This window comes from Silene latifolia, chromosome Y (assembly GCF_048544455.1).
Source record: "Silene latifolia isolate original U9 population chromosome Y, ASM4854445v1, whole genome shotgun sequence".
Taxonomy (NCBI): domain Eukaryota; kingdom Viridiplantae; phylum Streptophyta; class Magnoliopsida; order Caryophyllales; family Caryophyllaceae; genus Silene; species Silene latifolia.
The window spans coordinates 132,543,919-132,562,941 of NC_133538.1; the positions used below are offsets into that span (position 1 = coordinate 132,543,919).

Here is a 19,023-nt window from a genome sequence, read left to right on the forward strand (position 1 = left end):
TACTCGTCTTGTGCTCATGAAACAGAAAAATTGAACTCATTACCATGCTCGTGAGCTTTAACCCGAGCTTGAGCTCAACTCGAGCCTATGTATAATTATTTAACTATCTTTTTTTTTCTTTTGATATTTTGAATAACAAGGTTCAAAGGTTATATATAAAAATATTAAGCAAATTAATTAGAACATTTGATATGGTTATACAAAGATATAATCATGATAAATATTTTTATAAAATAAGAGCAAGATATTATTTTATCACATAAGTTCGAGTTGCTCGCGAGCTTTTCGAGCCGAGCCAACGTTAGCTCGACTTAGACTTGTTAAGTGATTGAGTCAAACCCAAGCTCGAGCACAAGCATGCACGTGCCGAGCTTTACGAGCGGTCTCGTCTCATTATCACCCTCTAATCACAACAAACAAAATATGTCCACTAAAATAAGATAGACAATGTGAAACACTTGAATTTACTTTGGTCACCACTTTTGAGAAAACGGAAGACATTAATGCTTCTAAAAAGATGACCACTTAGTAAGGAGCATGGACTTAATTGTTCTTATGAACTTACTAGCATAGACCCTCTACACTACACGATATATATAGAAAATTACTTTTTAATTAAATAAATACAACAACATTATAGCCTTAATCCCAAAATGATTTGGGGTCGGCTGACATGAATCATCCTTTAGAACCGTCCATGGATGATCGCACACCTCAAAAAACGAAAATATAGAAAAGGAAAAGTGAAAAACAAAAGGGGAGTGAAACATAATACAAAAGTCATTTCTCATTCTTGTGTTTTGATCTGATAAAATAAGTTGATACTAATCAAAATAATTAAGGAATGTCATATATGTACTCCGTATTTTAATAAAATGTTACCTCTGTTTTTTATTCTCACATTTTGAGACACCCACTACTCTTTTTAATATCTCTCAAAATTTGATAAATAAATAGTGTGAAATGTATACTCATATTAAAGCTCTTTTCATAAGAAATTTAGATTTATAGTTTTTATAATTTTGAAACTAATATGTTTTTTCTGATTACTCTCCGAAGATTAATATTTCATAGGTGAGGTTTACTCGAGATTCCTTTAGAATCTTCATCAACACTTCAGTACTTTTAACACTTTTATACGGCAAATTTCTCTTATTCGAGATTTCTGAAAATACGATATATTATTATAAGTTATTACTCCGTGACAATTACTGTATCTTGTCTAGTTTATCATTTATTTTTGTTATATTTTTAGAATATATTGGTACGTTGTGAGAGTATAGAGTAAGAATATGTCGAGAGCCATCTTCTTATATGTATAGAACAGACTCAAACATTATTTCTAATGCATAAGAGCCTTGTGTTAGGGACCTCAAATATTAGGCCCAATCTCTGGGCTATAGTGATTTGAGCAGAAAATTTTAGCTTTTCATATTCTCTGAATATATAGGGATGTTAAGGATATTTTTCTGATGATCCTTGATGAGAAATGTAGTGCTGTTTGATGCTGTACAATGAGTTCACTATACTAAATAGTGAGCGTTTTACTCCTGGAAATGAAAAATAGTGTAAACATGACATTTTCCTTTTCTATTGAAGGGGGTTTAAGTATGTTGTCTACTTATCTCCATTTAAATTTTGTGTCCTTAGCTGGCTAATCTCTGATTCTCTGTGACATCAAAGAGTAAATTGGTTACGACAACAGGAGTCCAAATGAATTTAGTTTGTTTACCGAGGTTCATAGTTCAAGCGAACGCCTCTGTAAAAGAATAAATGAGAGCTTATGTGAAGTACTAAATTCTGTATAATAACAGGCAGCTTTATACAAATGAACAGAAAGATTTACAGTAAAAAGAGAATTGTATATTTTTTGGTAGAATGGATGATTATAAGAGCGCATAGAGCAATGACAATGTGTGTTAGTGTAGTTATCAGTGATGGATCTAATAGTTATGAGCTGTTTCGTTGTAATTTTTTCAGGACAAGCTTCCTGGAGGACGTGTAGTTTACTGTTCAGCTACTGGTGCATCAGAACCACGCAATTTGGGTTACATGGTTCGCCTTGGTCTTTGGGGTGATGGCACATCTTTTTTGAATTTTCGTGATTTTCTAGGTTGGTATTAATGGACTAGTTTTTTTAGTCATATATGCTTGTTGTCCCCATTTTTTGTAAGAAGTTAACTGAATTTCGAATGCCTAACCCAAAACCTATCTAATAAATAGAAATAGTGAATTTCGCCTTGTGATACTTCCACTAGCTAAATCAATGAATAATTCTTGACTTGTAGGCTCATGGTTAAGTTCCACCTTCTCTTATTAGATTGCGATCTTGAAACTTGGTATTGGTACCCTAAGTTCTCTTTTGTACGCCAAAATGAACTTTTTTTTTTTTCCGTAAAAATATTAAATGGTTACAGAAAAGAACAACTAGGATGTTGTCATGTCATCTACAATTTATAAGCTCATTTATATGTTTGTAGATCATTTTTTTAAGCAGCCCGGTGCACGATGGCGTCCCCGCTAGGCGAGGGTCCAGGGAAAGGTCCCACCACAAGGGTGCAATTGGGGCAAGCCTTTCTTTGCCATTTTGGCAAGAGGCCGCTCCAAGGACTTGAACCCGTGACCTCACGGTCACAAAGCAACACCTTAACCGGTGCGCCAAGGCTCCTTTGTTAAAAAAAATATGCAGAAGATCTATGGGGACTAGTCAATATTCTTATATGGTTAGAGGTGGCAATCGGGTCGGGTTTGAGTCGGGTCACGTCGGGTCGGGTCATATCGGGTTCGGGTCATTTCGGTCAGCATACCCTTTCGGGCCGAGTCGGGTCGGGTTTGGGTCGTTATCGGGTCGGGTCATTCGGGTCAAATGATGTATCGGATCGGGTCAGGTTTGGGTCGGGTCATTATCAGGTCCGGTAACTTAATCGCATTGCTATAATTTTTTACCATTAAATTTAGTTTTTAACCTAATATTTGGTTTAGTTACTTCATTACTAAGTCAAACATATCAATCTAAACACAAAATCACTTTCATTTTGATCAAAATTAAGCTTAATAATTGTCGGGTCAACAATTTAATCGGGTCAGCATCGGGTTGGGTCAATATCGGGTTCGAGTCATTGATAATCGGGTCGTGTCGGGTTACAAGTTGTTATCGGGTCGGGTCGTTTCGGGTCGCAATATTTCCGGGTTCTGTCGGTTCGGGTCGGGTCAGACTTGCCAGCTCTAAATTGGTGATTCTTGTCTATGAAGGGCATGCTAGTCTAGAGGGAAGGTTTAATCGTTTCACACTTTTAACAGTTAGGTCCATAGCTCAAAAAAAATGTTTGGACTTGTTATACCCAGATTCTAACACTATACTATACAGCCTATGATATGGTATTTCATTCTCTTGTTCAATAAAATCATTTGGGATTAAAGGCTCTGTTGTATTGTTATCATTATTTTTTTATTTTCTGTAAGCAGAGCTGGTGCTTTCTGTACGTCAAGTGTTGTGCACATTCTGCCTGAGATGACAATGCGTTCATGTTTCATGAGCACTGTAAATTTTGCTTCACACTCCATGTGCTTCTTGTACTGTAGAGGTGTAGTTGGGTGAAGCAATTCTCAATGAAATTGTTATTACCTTTAATTCAGAAACAGCCTATTGGTGTTTTCTAACATAGGGGGTGCAGCGATTATCTGACCCCCTTTGTTGTGCTGTAATTATATGCCCATAATATACGATTTCTCCTAACAAGGAGAAAATTTGAACTACCGTAGGAACTCTTGGCAAGTCTGTTTTTTTATACTACTTATAATTTATGGGAAGTCTTTTGAACTTATAAACTGGAAAATGTATCTGTGATTCTGTGGCTGTGAAATCTACAAATGCAACCTAGCTGATTTCAAATTACATGCTATTGCAGGTGCACTAGAAAAAGGTGGTGTTGGAGCTTTAGAACTTGTGGCTATGGACATGAAAGCTAGGTAGTGATTTCTGTTTTTCTTTTATATTTTTTAATTATTTTTGTTCCTTTGTCCTTTGAGTAATGCTAAAATTGGCAATGGGTTTGCAGGGGGATGTTTGTTTGCCGGACACTCAGTTACAATGGAGCTGAGTTTGAAGTAGTTGAGGCACCATTGGATGTTAAAATGACGGTACACTATTTGATTACAGTTTATTTACACTGACTTTCTTTGTTTCCTTTATAAAGCATTTTCCAGTTTTTGACTTTGTGTGTGTTTGTGTGTTTCTTCCTAGTCACAGTCTGGCAGTCAGCACATAGCAAGTTCTTTGATATAGCACATATAGAATGATATATTGCTCTTACGTAGTATTTAAGACAGTTTGGCTTCTTTTAATTTATAAAATATAAATGTTTTTGCTTCTTTAGTGGATAATGGACCTGTTTGGTAAATAGCATGTTGGATACAAATGAGTAGAGTCAGGGTAAAAAGTAGATTAACCAATCAACCTTCTAATTAAGTGTTGTATGGTAAATATAACTTCTTCCTAGTCACAGTCAGGAAGTCGGCACTTAGCAAGTTCTTTGATATCGCAAATATAGAATGATAGGTTGAGCTTACGTGATGTGTTTTTTTTGGACAGTTTGGCTTCTTTTAATTTATAAGATATAAATGTTTTTGCTTCTTCAATCTTCAGTGGATAATGGACCTGTTTGGTAAATAGAATGTTGGATACAAATTAGTAGATTAAGGGTAAAAACTAAAAAGTAAATTACCCAATCAACCTTCTAATTAAGTTTAGTTTGGTAAATATGGAGTAGTAGTTTTTGATAGTAGATTGAAATAGCATATTCAACAATATTTTGGGTTAAATATCATGATATCTTCTATCTACCAAACACATTCTTTTAATTCGACTAATAAAATGACTAAGTCAAACCTGCTAATTAAAGTCTACTAATCATAATCTCTCTGACGTTTTTCAGTCTCAACAAACAATCTAGTACTAGTTAAATCACCAAAGTATAAATCACCAAAGTAGCTTAAGAATTAAGTCAGAAAGATCCGACCTAACCTGATATTTCTATTTGATAGAAAGTTCAAACTGACATGATGCTTATTCAACCCAGTTATGAGTTATGACTCGATGCTGTAAAGTACCTACAGTAACTTATATGAACAGGAATCTGACCAGATTAATTTCGGTAAGCTAGTGATTCAATATTTCTTTTTTTTCCTTTCATAGTAAAGTGGAATGAATAGTGAGCAGATAAATAAGCAAAGAAATGATTTATTTCTCTATTAGTTTCTGTCTTTTATGTTATCTACTAGATTTCATGCCCGTGCGATGCACGGTAATTAAATAATGTGTTTCAAATAGTAAGTTGTAAAGAACTACAAAAATACTCGTCGTACATTGTTTTGTTGACACAAATTACACAAGATAAGAGTGTTTATGAATATGATTATTACAAAATAAGAAAAGTTGGTTACATAACATTGTCTCGATCACCTTTTTCAAGAGGGAATTTGGATATGCCTTTTTATAATAGTGGGGCGGATATGAATTTTAAAAGTTGGGTTTGGATGATTTTTTTTTTTTTTCGGGTCTATTCGGTGTTGGATCGATTTCGGTCTCAATTGCTATCATAAGCATGAGTGAACATAAAGTTGGCTCCCGAACTTTCTAACACCAAATGTTCAAATAGATATTTTTCGGCTACGAACACCGGATTCTTGTTATCATAGGCTGTGTCTGGTGGACCAAGCTAGTGAACAAAGATATGGCAAGTAAGGGTATGGCTTTGGCTGGATAGTGGCTTTTACGCTTGTCGGGATAGATAGGTAGGTTGGTTGGATTAATGAGAGGCAGAGGACTGCCCTCTTCTTAAGAAAGTGGCGAGCATGTTAGAAAGAGTCAGTCTTCCTAGGTAGGATGCCAGCATGTGGTTCAGGACGAGCCCTAAGCTAAGGCCCAACTCTGATTAGACTTTATGAACATCATTTTATAGATTTCATTCTAGTACTCCTATACAGCAAATCATATTAATCATAGGGTCACAAAGTCTTTAACTTGAATGGTCAAATTTTTTGCTATTGTAAAATCAAACACGGTTAATTGTAAGATCAATACTAAAGTTCAACAACAACAACAACAACATCAGAGCCTTAATCCCAAAATGATTTCATTCAATATATTTCATACTATGATATATAATTGATGAGCGGTATTTTAATTAAAGACAAACAAATGATTGGGATAGAGGGAATAGTTTAAGTTAATTTAAATTCTTAATCTATTCCTTTGTGATTTGTGTGAGATATGTCTGAGAGCATCCACATAATACCATCCAAACCCAGTTGTTTAAAATCTATATCCGGTCTATTATTTAAAAACTTATATTCAAACTCACTATTAAAAACCGAATCCGATACGAATCTATTCATGACCGAAACTAATCGGTTCAAATAGGAACAAAGATAAATATACTTGCATACTATTATTATTTAGCTCTTCTATGTACCTTACCCGATATTACCCCGAATAACTTGGGACTTTAAGAGACCCTCATATTTAAACCTCCGTACGTTGTCGCATTTGAGTAAGAGTAGTCCCTTTTTTATTTAGATTTGTTAACTTATAAGCTAATAAGTAACCAATGAAATTTTGTAACCCGGTATTGATTTCATTCGATAGTTCTATTCGTTACATATCACCTTAACATATTAGCATCATAATTAATATGTTAACCTATTTAGATCGATTTTTTTAGTAAATCTTATTTGGGGGTATTTTTACTCATACGCATTATTTTACCATGTGAGTAATGTGACCCTATCATTATTACTTGCCCGATTTCTCCTCTTAATATTTGTTCCACTCTCTTATTAAATGACACTATAATATTGAAAGTATTTATCTTTTTTTATTGAATGTCATCTACTCATCTACATGTTTTTAAGAGGCAATGATGATTAAAATGCATGACAAATTGGCAACACATTGACTTTCTTTGAGACAGAATATCGCATATGGTATATCTTTAAAAGTAATCCCATCAAATATGGGTTCTTTTATTTACGAATTCGTCTCTTCATTAAAATATTGAAGATAAGACCATTTTTCCCCTAAATCCGCAATTTTATTTCTAAGCTTGTTCATGAATTTCATAATATATACTGTCACACCGTCATCCAATTTTTTCATGGACTTTATTGGTCGTTGATGGTGGAGCACCCGATACACCGAACAATTTCTATATACTTTGTTTAATAAACTTGTCTCGTAGATACATAAGTAAAGTAGACTAAAACCCAATCACATAATACGAATATGTCGAAAATAATAAGATTTTTGTAGCGGATTTGGCTAAAGACTCCGATCATATAAATATCTAAGGTCGTGCGTGAATTTACCTTAATTACCTTGAATAAGTATTTGATTAATCCTCTTAAGCATTCAATCTAGTTCCTGCAGAACCATAAATATAGTACATCAATCTTTTAAGAATATCGTAATTAAAGGGATACAAAAACATGCAATAATACACACATATAGGTTATGTAAACTCAATATTATCAAAGCCAAGATGCAACTAGGCAAGAGAGTTGACTAATTAAAGCAAATGAGCAACGTAAATTATAAAGGGGTAGAAAGTTTATAGCCCAAATAGTAATACACATATTTGGCTGCGTTTTATTTTTGCATGTGTTTATATACTCTAATGTTTGTATAAGAGTTCTAGATGTACTATAATTTCAATAAACATTCTACTTCGACAGTGAAACTCTATCTTCATAAATAAATTACACAGTTAAACTCTATTTTATAAATAAATTTAACTTATCTTAACTTTGTTGTATAATTATCTTTACCTTCAAATATTATCAAGATTAAAAAGTATTTAAATAGGTAGTTTAAAAAACTTGGAGACTACCACGTGCTTTGAAAAAAGCCTCTTTTATATATATACTAGATTTAATGCATCGCACGGGCCACTGGTTAGAATCTTTTGTATTTTTATTATGTTTTAAACATTATTGTTTATCTAAACTTTGAGAATGATTTAATTCCTACAAAGTGTCATTTTGTAAGATCGTCCGTTATAATCTCTATTATACTTAAATTGATAAAAACGAACAAATTATATGGTTCTTTCCTAACTGTATGTGCCAAAAAGATACAAAGAAAGAGTACATACACTATTGTATAATAGATGATGTAGGCCTAACTAAAACCGACCCTTCTTTGCATTCATAAGAGATTAGTCTTAAAAGCTTTATAATTTGATGTTTAATATACAATGACCATGTATCTGACTGAGGAAACCTTAATAATCACAATGGCGTACCATATAATATGCCAGTGTCTTGTTTTCATAGCCCGAACTATCTCATTCTTCCTCCTTCCCGAAGAGAATTTATTCTATTTCCGTTTTGGAGTGGATTAGTCAATTGTTATCTATTTGTGTTTTTACGGACCTTTTCATGTACAACTGGGAAATTGGTGATTTGTGTGATCAAAAATCTTGATCGAGATGAAAGGAGTTATAATATATAATATTATGGGAGTATAATGAAAAATATAAGTGATTACAACTTATTTGGAAAAGCAAAAATAGTAGATTCATCTTCTTGGTGGCACAATAGGTATGAATTACAACCTAATAAGACGAAATTTTATTTCACCATCATAGATTAAATTAAAAACAAAATATCAAGTGATCACACTTAAATTGCAATCATACAAATTAGATCTTAAACGTAAATTTCAAAAATAATTTTATAAATTGAAGAATACCTTATTTCATCCTAAAACCAATTGGTTATAGGGGTAGTTCCTTGATTATAAAGTGGTACAATCTATCTTTCTCTAAGAATGTGGGGCACTCACATGCAGATTTATACACCAACATTACAAAAATTTCAGAAAGACAATATCTCAATAGCGTTATTGAGAGACCTCTCACATAATGGAGTAAAATAGATTTTACTTCTTAAAAGGGGTTTATTCACAAGTTACTTTTTGGAAAAGTTTTGGTTGTTTGGCCATACTTTTGTAAAAGCGGTTTATAGAAAATGTATGTGTTTGGCCTAACTACTTTCATACCACTTTTGTTTTTCTTTTTTGGTTGTTTATGTGAAAAGTAGAAGTAGAAGTAGAAGTAGAAAATATCTACTTCTACTTTTGGGGGTGATTAATTAGTTTTTGACTTTTTAAAAGTAGTTTTAAAACTCCTAATTTAGCTTGTTTGGCCAAGCTACTACTTTTTCAGTTACAAAAACACTTTTAAAGCTTGGCCAAACAGCACCTATGTCTCTCACATTAGTGTACATTAATGAATTTCATATGTATAGTGAATTTCCTTACGAATATCATTTTTAAACCAAATGCTAATCAAGAATATTAATGTATATATAAACACACTCTACAAAAAAAAATTGCATAGTTAGGCATAACAATTCAAGTAAGAGCAAACTTTATACTCCCTTCAATTTCATTTATTGTTCCCTCTTTCCTTTTTTGGACAACTTTGTGTGGTACAAAATCAATTTGATGTGGGGTCATGTATATTGTGTGGTCTAAATTGATTCCCTTATTTCTTATGTCAAAAAGAAAGGGGAATTATAAATGAAATTGGAGGGAGTATTAGTTACTCCGTAGTATACTTGTACAGTTGTACGTGTACCATAGTATAAAATAATTAATTAGTGATTGTTCATTATTGTCTAAACTTCTTTCCCACATTTTATTATTCTATTAACTTCTTCGGTTAACAAAATAAAGTAAATAGAAATTATTGACTAAGACAGAGGAAGTAATCAATACAATAAGGCTGAATGAATTTCATTATTATGACGATTAACTTCAGTTACTTCGATTAAACCAATTCTATATTCAAGTATTACCTTGAATTCATGGTTCTAATTTTAATAAGTTGACTTTAAAGTATGAAATTTTACTCATTTGTTTACTTAGCAAACTTTGAAATCTGAATGAACACTAAGCTTGTTATATACTTATATACTAAATACTCTATGAATTACCTTATCAATATTTTAAATGACCTCTCCATAACACATTAACACTCAATGACTCAATTAACTAAAAATCTATAGTGTTATCTAAGTTGTCTTTATATTTGATAGGTGAGATGAGAAAAGGATAGTATTTTACCTCTTTGTGCACGTCAAATGCAGTTTTCTTAATTTCTTCGTTAAAATTCAAACCAAGACCTAAACAACCAAAAATCAAGTTGGCAAAAAAGTAAGACTGAAATAATCCGCTGATGAAGGAATCTTAAACCCACAAAAAAAAAGGTATAAAATGGCAATGATCGAAACGATTAATTGATGTCGAGAGGAATTGGGAAGCAAGTACCAACTCGTATAATCGGCGTACCCAAGTAACAAATTTCGCTAATTACAGAGAATTTTATGAGATTGATAGCAAACATAGGTTAATCATAAGATTCACTTAAAAGAATGGCAAAGTTTAGAAATTAAAGAGGTAGAGAGTATCAAAATATCAGTAAAAGACTATATTAATATAAGTATATGATCGAATGTAAGCCGTATGCTTGACGTATGTACAAAACCATGCCAACTATCATATGCAAAAACCCAAACTTAAAGAGATAATAATCGACAATATAGAGCAAATCATACAAAACATTCATAATAATCACATTGATCATAAAATTAACATTAATTTTGTATAAGAAGAAGCAAGTTTCGCAAGTTTATCGAAACTATATTTATACTCTGGAAAGGAGCGAAAGTATATCGTTGTAGAATTTGATTAGCTTTACACTTGATATCCGGTTGGCTATGACTTTAATGAGATAAAATATTGTCTTTTCCTATTTCTAATTTCTAATTATATACTGGGTAGCCAGTATACGGTTGGCTTAGGACTTTAATGTGATAAAATATTATCTCTGCTATTATCTCTAAACATATTTTTGTTAAAAATTATTTTGCGTATTTTAAAAAAGTTATTCATAAAACATGGACTCTCTGTAATCGCTCGAAAAAAGCTTCCTTTATTAATATAGATAGATATACTAGATTTAATGCCCGGGCAATGCTCGGGCCGATTTGTAATATCTTATGATAATGTACTTATACTCTAAATCCCTGTTTTTATGTAATATTATAGCTGGAAAGTCTTTCGCATAGGTTGGAGACTCTATAATCGCTCGAAAAAAGCTTCCTTTAATAATATAGATAGATATACTAGATTTAATGCCCGTGCAATGCACGGGCCTATTTGTAGTATTCTATCGTGTACTGTATTATATGGAAATTGAAAGTTGTGAACGTGTACTCCCTCGCCTCAGTTAACTCTTTATGTTTGCTTTTTGCAAATATGAACGGATTCATGCTTTATGAAATACAAAAGTAAAATGACAACTTGCAAATAAAAAAAATGTCATAAATTAATAACTAAGACACCCAAATAAGGAAAACGTAAATAATCGTCTGGGACAAAAGAAGTATGATAAAAAAATTCCTGTAAATGAATTTTTAAGTTTTAATATATTCTCACATATTCTGAAAAATGTAACAATTTCAACGAATAGTAATTGATTATTAATCGAAGTCAAAAAATTGTTCTCAATTTCAGATTTTGTAATTGCCTTGGCAAGATAGTCTTGATGCATTCTATAGTGTGTTAGAGTTTGCAAAATGTAATTTCTATTCTCATGAAATGAAATGATAATTTTTTGCAAACAAAATAAAAAATAAAAAGTCAAAAAATCATATGGTACCTCTGATATTTGCATATTTGTAGTCTATATCATGTATAATGTAGGATTTCTAAATTTTAAAGGTCATAATATAAATTTTTCTTTTTAACCTTTTCTTAAATGAATTCATACTCCTTAGGTCATCAACATATTTTTCTAGTAAAAAATAAAATAAATATTTTTTTATATCCAGCACTTCTTCTGGAAACTGATTGAGATATCTAAATATTTTGAAAATTAAACTCCTAATAAAGGCAATTAAAAAATTATTTCGTTAAGAAACACATCAATTATTAATTAACCCGCATTAAAATAAGTTAATATAATACTATGCCATTGTAATTTTTAGAAAGTACTTTGTCATCGTATAAAATTCTACTATTGCATCATGCAACAATTGGCTCAATAAGTTATTTTTACTATAAGTCCTACTCTTTACAAACTTCATATCAAATTAATAAATTATAGTTGCTTCTATCTTCCTGTACTAAAATGGTGAGGATGAATGAGTAAATCTTTCTGTATCTTCCTGTTCTAAAATGGTGAGGGCGCATGTTAGAAGAACCGGTGTTCTTATACTCATTTTAAGTCAATCATAAAATTTTCTTCATATACATTTGTATTCGTAAAGGACAATTCAAATATTTATTTTATTTCTTCTCTTACATATTTTTGATATGTCAAATTGTGTGGGAACGTAAAACTCTTGAAATTAATAATAAAAAAACCAACATAATTCTTAACTTCTTGTTAAGTGTAATTTAGATTTAAATGAACTTTTGATTAATTTCTAAATTAATAAATCTAAACTAATAAGTAAACCATGTATTTAGCAAATTGAAGCTACTACAAATCCATGTGTAAGAGGATTACAAACCTATAAGTGATATTCTTTGATGTTAAATTGGTGATACAATTTTAAAAGTTTACGTAATTATATTATAGCAAAATTTTAAATCTATTCAAGGTAAACAAATAATTAGAGACAGAGGGTGTATTATGTTTCGTAAACAACTAATTTATATTATGAGATGATAATTTCTCACGGAAAGGAAACGGTATCGGGCTATCGGCCTCATGATAAATAAGATGATGACCACCTCATACTCTCGTATGCCCTGATTTACATACACAGAACTTGTTTGTTTGGGAGGATCTATTCCTTCCGCCTCAATCATATGTTTACCTTTGATTAAAATACCCATATAAAAATAACAAAGTTAAACAAATAAGCGAGATGAAGTGCGTAGTATTTCACTTTACCTATAGACAATGAGACGTGAATGAAAAGCAGTATAAAAATATGGTAGATTTAATAAATAATACTCCACAGTAAACATCAAAGAGAAGGGAGAAACCTACCTTAAATTATCCTACTCAAACACAAACATAAGGAAGCTTTCACATGAAGAAACCTATACGAAAACAACAAAGTTATTTACTTACCATTTGTTTACTTTAAAATATCTCTTATAAAGAATAAAAAGGTAAATAAGACAGAGATGAATGATTTTATGTTAACTCAAAATTAGCTCCATAACTCCAGAAATTGTAAAACGATATGCATAGGTTATTGAGCATATACCTTTTTCCAGTTGAACTATTGGAAGATTTTTTTCGTTATGAATTTAACGGCAATGTTATACCCTCGACCATATAAGGTACCTGAAATAATCGAGCACTTATACACTCAATCTCATATTGTATGTACCTGAAATTACAAACCAAATTGCACTATTAGTACTTTAGATAGATCTATAATAAAAATATAAGACATTATAAGCAATAAGCAAACAATAATCACATTGTATATAAAAACAAATAATATGAACAATCAATAGCACAACAAAGTTTATCCTACATCAAAGAAAATAAGCCATAAAATTACTAAGAGGAAGATGACGGGGGTAACGCTGAATTTGTTTGTCCCTGCTTAATAGCTTTATATATATATTTACGCCTATATTTATTGTCGTATACATGTTTTAAGTTGCTGAATAACTATAAAACTCTATCTGTGCGTAAAATTGCAAACTTATAATTTCATTCCAATACAAACACCACTGTGTGTGATCTTATGTTAGCATGATCACATTGTATTTTCTATTTTATTTATAACTTAGAGTTTTATAAAGGTTGGACTCTTTGTAGTCGCTCGAAAAAAGCTTTCTTTAATAATATAGACTAGATTTGCACGGGCCATTTTGTAATATCCTATAATATGATCTAATAATACTCTAAGTACCAATATATGTGACCTTGGTGACTTTAAAAATCACTCTACACTTTTATTCATAGAGTCACAGTGCAACTTGACTCAAATACATAGCTTCGACCTATCGTCAATCTATAACTTATACGCCTACACTTTTGGGATTTGAGAACTTGTAAATGCTTATATTTATACCTAAACGTGATAACTATTTGCATGCTATAATTTATAGTTCGCAGTTGACCATTGTTGTACTTTGAAATAGATATATAGAATGAGAAAAACCGTAGAAATATGTTTCTAATTTATTTAGATAAATTATCGTTATCTATTACTATTTCTGTCTCAATTATTTGTTTATCGTTATCTATTACTATTTTTGTCTCAATTATTTGTTTACCTTTTATGTTCAGTGTGAAGGGTTTTTAATCTTTTATGTTCAGTGTGAAGGGTATTTTAATTAAAGGTAAACAAATGATTTAAATGGAGGGGTAGAATTCATTTAATATTGCATTTTACTCGAGACTATTTCAAGATATACTTAGTTATTTAGTCGTGATTTGTCTTTATTTATGAATGTAAAAAGTCTTAGAATTCTACCAGGAGTATTAGTGAAGCATATTATAGAAATATAAGAAAAAATCCATATAAGAAATATAAGAATCCTCCATGAATGAGAAATTTCCACTATTATTCTTCACTTTCCAACCTGTTGTCTATACACGGTAAATATCTCTGATCTTGACTCTGATCTTGACTCAGGGAAATTGTAGGATGGTAGTCGATAATTGATGCCGATTGCAATATTCAAAACTTAACTTACACCGTGCAGATTTTGCCAATATATATCATCCCCAAACATTCATGATTCATCTATTGTATTTTATACTACCTGAGGAAGAAGCTCATTAACCTTGATTAGGAACTCAAGTTGCTAGTGAGCTCACATAAACCTAAAAAAACAAAAAATAAAATTATTACTCGTATCATTAGTTAACTAAAAAAGATAATTATTTGTTTCTACCTATTGACCAGCCACCATCTAAAATTATTTTACAAAGATAGGTAATGAAAACTAAAGAGTCGTCTAATTTACATATTTTTGGCGTGTGAGAGGTGGTTAAAGAAGCTCACCATCACGTTGATGAAAGCATCTAAGTTAATTATAATACTCGATCTTCTGATAATTATTGTATGGTATCACATGGTCTTTACTCCTACAATTTCAAGATCATTCGATTCTCATTGGTAAAAAAATATACATGCGGACGGAGGGAGTACTTTGTACTTTGTACTTATTTTGTGAGGGAGAAATCAAGCAAGTGTAAAGAATTGATTGAAACGGAGGGAGTACAAATTAGCAAGGTTAATAATACTTATAAACTTTATGAAGAATAGCATACTTATACATATCTCGAAACAATAGAAAACAATCCCTTAATTAGAATTAATACCAAAGATTCATAAGTCATAACACACCTATATTAACATAGAAACTTCATCATCTTATATTAATAATAGAAAACTTAATCATCATATATTAATTGTCTCATGATTAGATAGGGGAGGGTTGGGCGTTTAAATAATGATGGGGTGTAGTAAAAAGGAGTATAAATAGAGGATTAAAAAGTAAATAAGAATTTATGTTTCATCAATTTGAAGTCTTCACATGAGGTATAAGCTTACAATAATTTAATTAGTTCTCAACTTGCGATTTAACTTGCGCTAATTGGAGTTGTAAACTACATAGAAGATTAGAAGGCATATAGCTTGTCCAATTACAATGCTAACGTGATTTTACTAATTTTTTTATCAATTACCTCTCATGACTTTAATGTGCTCGTACTCCGTATACAACCTTAATTTGATGCCAGCATCACGTTGTTTTCTCAATAATACCTGAACAATTATTACAAAAGGCTTGCATGCATTAGCAACAATGAAATAAAAATAATGATAAACAAAAATAGATCAGCGTTCATATAACATGAAAATTAAATAATATGCACATATATAGAAATCCATTGAAAAATGTCTCAAACCAGTCATTATGTGCGCGTACTCCATATACAACCTGGATTTGATATGGTATTTACATTTCCCGTTTTTCAATAATATCTGAACATTGATTATTGGAGGTTAGGGCATCAATTAGAAACAACGAAAAAAAAAACGATAAACAAAATAGATTATAGCTAGTCGTACAACATAAAAGTTCATACAGATAAATTAGTAACAATATAATAAAACTCGTGAATCATAATATCAAAAATAGCTAAGCTAACGTAATTTAAAAACTTGGCTATGGTCCTAAATAACACTAATAAAGAATCATGGATGAGAGGTATAAAAAGAATTATGTTTGGGAAAAATATAGCCATGCGGCATATTATATAGGCATATGCATTAAGAATTAGAGTCCTACATAACTACATTAATTTAATGCTTATCAATCTCTATCTTCTATGGAGTAACTGTAATTGTTTATCTTTTTTGGTCTTTCAGTAGCATAAACACTCTCTAGTTCAATAGTTAGACAAATTGTAGAGTCCTTTTAGCTCTTACCTAAATTGTATTTGTAATTTAAGTAATTTATTAACACATTTTTAAAGGTTTAATTAAAAAGTATTTCGAGAAACTTGGACTCTGTGTAATCACTCGAAAAAAGCTTCCTTTATTAATATAGATAGATAGATAGATACTAGACTAGATTTAATGCCCGTGCATCGCACGGGCCACCTCGTAGAATCTATTGTAATATTTTAGTTTATTGTAATCAAATATTTCAAACGCGAGATCGAATGCTTATTGCAAAGAAAAGTCATTCGTTTAGTCAAATTGCAGAAAGTGTTTTAACACATAAAGTTCACTCCTAGATATAGGAAATCACTCAAAGCAAGTCTTACACAAGTTCATATGCCTAAAAGAATTATAGCTACTGATCTTATGTATGATTGAGATAATAATTTAATACTGACCCTTAATAAGGTTACGTATAAGTTAATTATATTGCAGTAAAATAAGAGAATAACGACTCGTCATGCATAACATATACAACTAATAACAACATTCAAACATTGATAAGAATTTAAGATCAATTTTGCCTAAACATATTAACAAATGAGGCATCATAACTAACATGCAGTAGTAAAAAATTACAGAACACCTAAATGATGTAAATCGACTAAATACCCTAGAATAAAAGCCACCAATGAAGCAGAATACTTGACCACCTTTATAAATGTGTAGTTACTTAAATCTAGTACTTGCCTTTGGAACTAAGTCTTGCATATCTTAGTCAATCATGCATCTTGATCTCACTGTCGGATCATCTCTCTTTTTAAGACCTCAAGAGACTAATACACAATTCATAACCTAAGACATATCTAGAGTCCCTTATTTAAGACAATTTATTACTCCCTTCATCTTATTTTTATTGCCCCCTTTCCATATTGGAAGAATTTAAGGAAAATAATGAACTATCAACTTCACCCCTTAATTAAGGAAGAGTTCAGATCTTAATTTTATAGAGGTTATGGTGATAATTAGTTATCTAGGGACAATATTGGATAATTAAAATTTTTCTGTACCAAATTTGGAAAAAGGGGACAAAAATTATGGAATAAATTTTGGAATATTTACTATGAATTATGCGACCATAAGGCTAATACGTGCAGAATTATAGTTCTACACAAGGTTCGTGAAAGGTGGACAGATGATAAAACGATTCACGTGAATTTCTGCTTTGTTACGGTTTACCCGTTTTTCTTCCTCATATTTTTCCTGAAAAGAAAAAGAAACAAAACCACTCAAAAGCACGAACCTGTACGACAACGGTAATCAATACGCAAAATATGAAATTGGAAATATGAAATGAACCAATGTCAAACTCACTTACGTTCCAATATAAAAAATTACACACAAAAACATGGAATAAATGGTCTCCGATTCTCACTAAGTTGTTGAGATACTACTATTTCATACCTATTTATGTGTTTTGCGTTGCCGTTCTATAGTTGTGTCGTTGACGATGATGTACCTGATCGATGACAAAGGAAACAGATATATAAACAACAGTGTAAAAAGTAAAATAATGAACAAATTACAAAGCTTATTGAGAATCAAGCAATACCCATTAAAGTATTAAACATTAACAATTTAACATGAAATTATACGGTAGTAGTACACCGATTGCAAGGTCATACCCGGGGAAAGTGCCGCAACACAACATAGACTAGTGGTTCTTGATTTTCGAGGTAAGAGAGACTTGAGGAAGAGAAAGATAATCGGTGAGGCACGGATCAAGTGGTGGAAGCTACAAGGGGGAAACCAACAAGCGTTTTTGGATAAGGTTGGAAGTAGCGATATTTGGTCGGATTGTGAGGAGAAAGATATTGATGCAACGTGGGATAAATTGGAGCATGTTGTAAAGGAGTTAAGCGAGGAGGTATTAGGGGAATCTAAAGGGAATAGACCATCAGTAAGGACACATCTTGGTGGAACGATGTGGTGAGACAAGCGATAAAGACTAAACGTGAATGCTATAAGGTTTTGGGGAAATGCATGAGTGATGAGAACTTTGAAAAGTACAAGGAAGCTAGACGAGCCGCTAAAAAGGCCGTACGGGATGCGAGGGCAAAAGTTAACCAAGAAGTGTATGCCAGGTTGGACACGAGAGAAGGAGAGAAGGATATCTATAAACGTGCTCGCATAAGAGACCGAAGGACGAGAGATATTGGGAGAGTTAGGTGTGTGAAAGATATGGACGACAAGGTTAAGTTCGGGATAACGAGATAAAGGCTAGATGGAGTTCTTACTTTGATAATTTATTCAATGGACATCGGGAACAAGGTTTTGGGGATGTAGAGGTAACACCAAGCATGGTTAACCGGGAATTTGTGCGTAGAATACAAAAGAGTGAAGTTAGAAAGGCGTTAAGGAAGATGGGGTCAAAGAAAGCGGAGGGACCGGATGGTATACCCATAGAAGTTTGGAGGTGCTTCGGGGAGAGAGGGATTGAATGGGTAACCATGCTCTTCAACAAGATTTGGAGGAGCAACAAGATGCCATCGGCTTGGAGGAAAAGCACTCTTGTCCCTTTGTACAAGA

General features: G+C 31.9%; 1 protein-coding gene across 2 annotated transcripts in view; it reads left to right on the forward strand.

The window, feature by feature from the left end:
- LOC141633090 (protein FORGETTER 1-like) overlaps nucleotides 1-19,023 on the forward strand; it is a 61,949-nt gene that overhangs the window by 6,353 nt on the left and 36,573 nt on the right. The window contains exons 8-10 of one of the 2 annotated variants that reach the window (XM_074445575.1): nucleotides 1,981-2,113; nucleotides 3,909-3,969; nucleotides 4,059-4,140. In XM_074445575.1, coding sequence (XP_074301676.1) covers nucleotides 1,981-2,113; nucleotides 3,909-3,969; nucleotides 4,059-4,140 — 276 coding nt within the window. The remainder of the gene's footprint in view (nucleotides 1-1,980; nucleotides 2,114-3,908; nucleotides 3,970-4,058; nucleotides 4,141-19,023) is intronic. The other variant, XM_074445576.1, reaches the window with a different exon arrangement.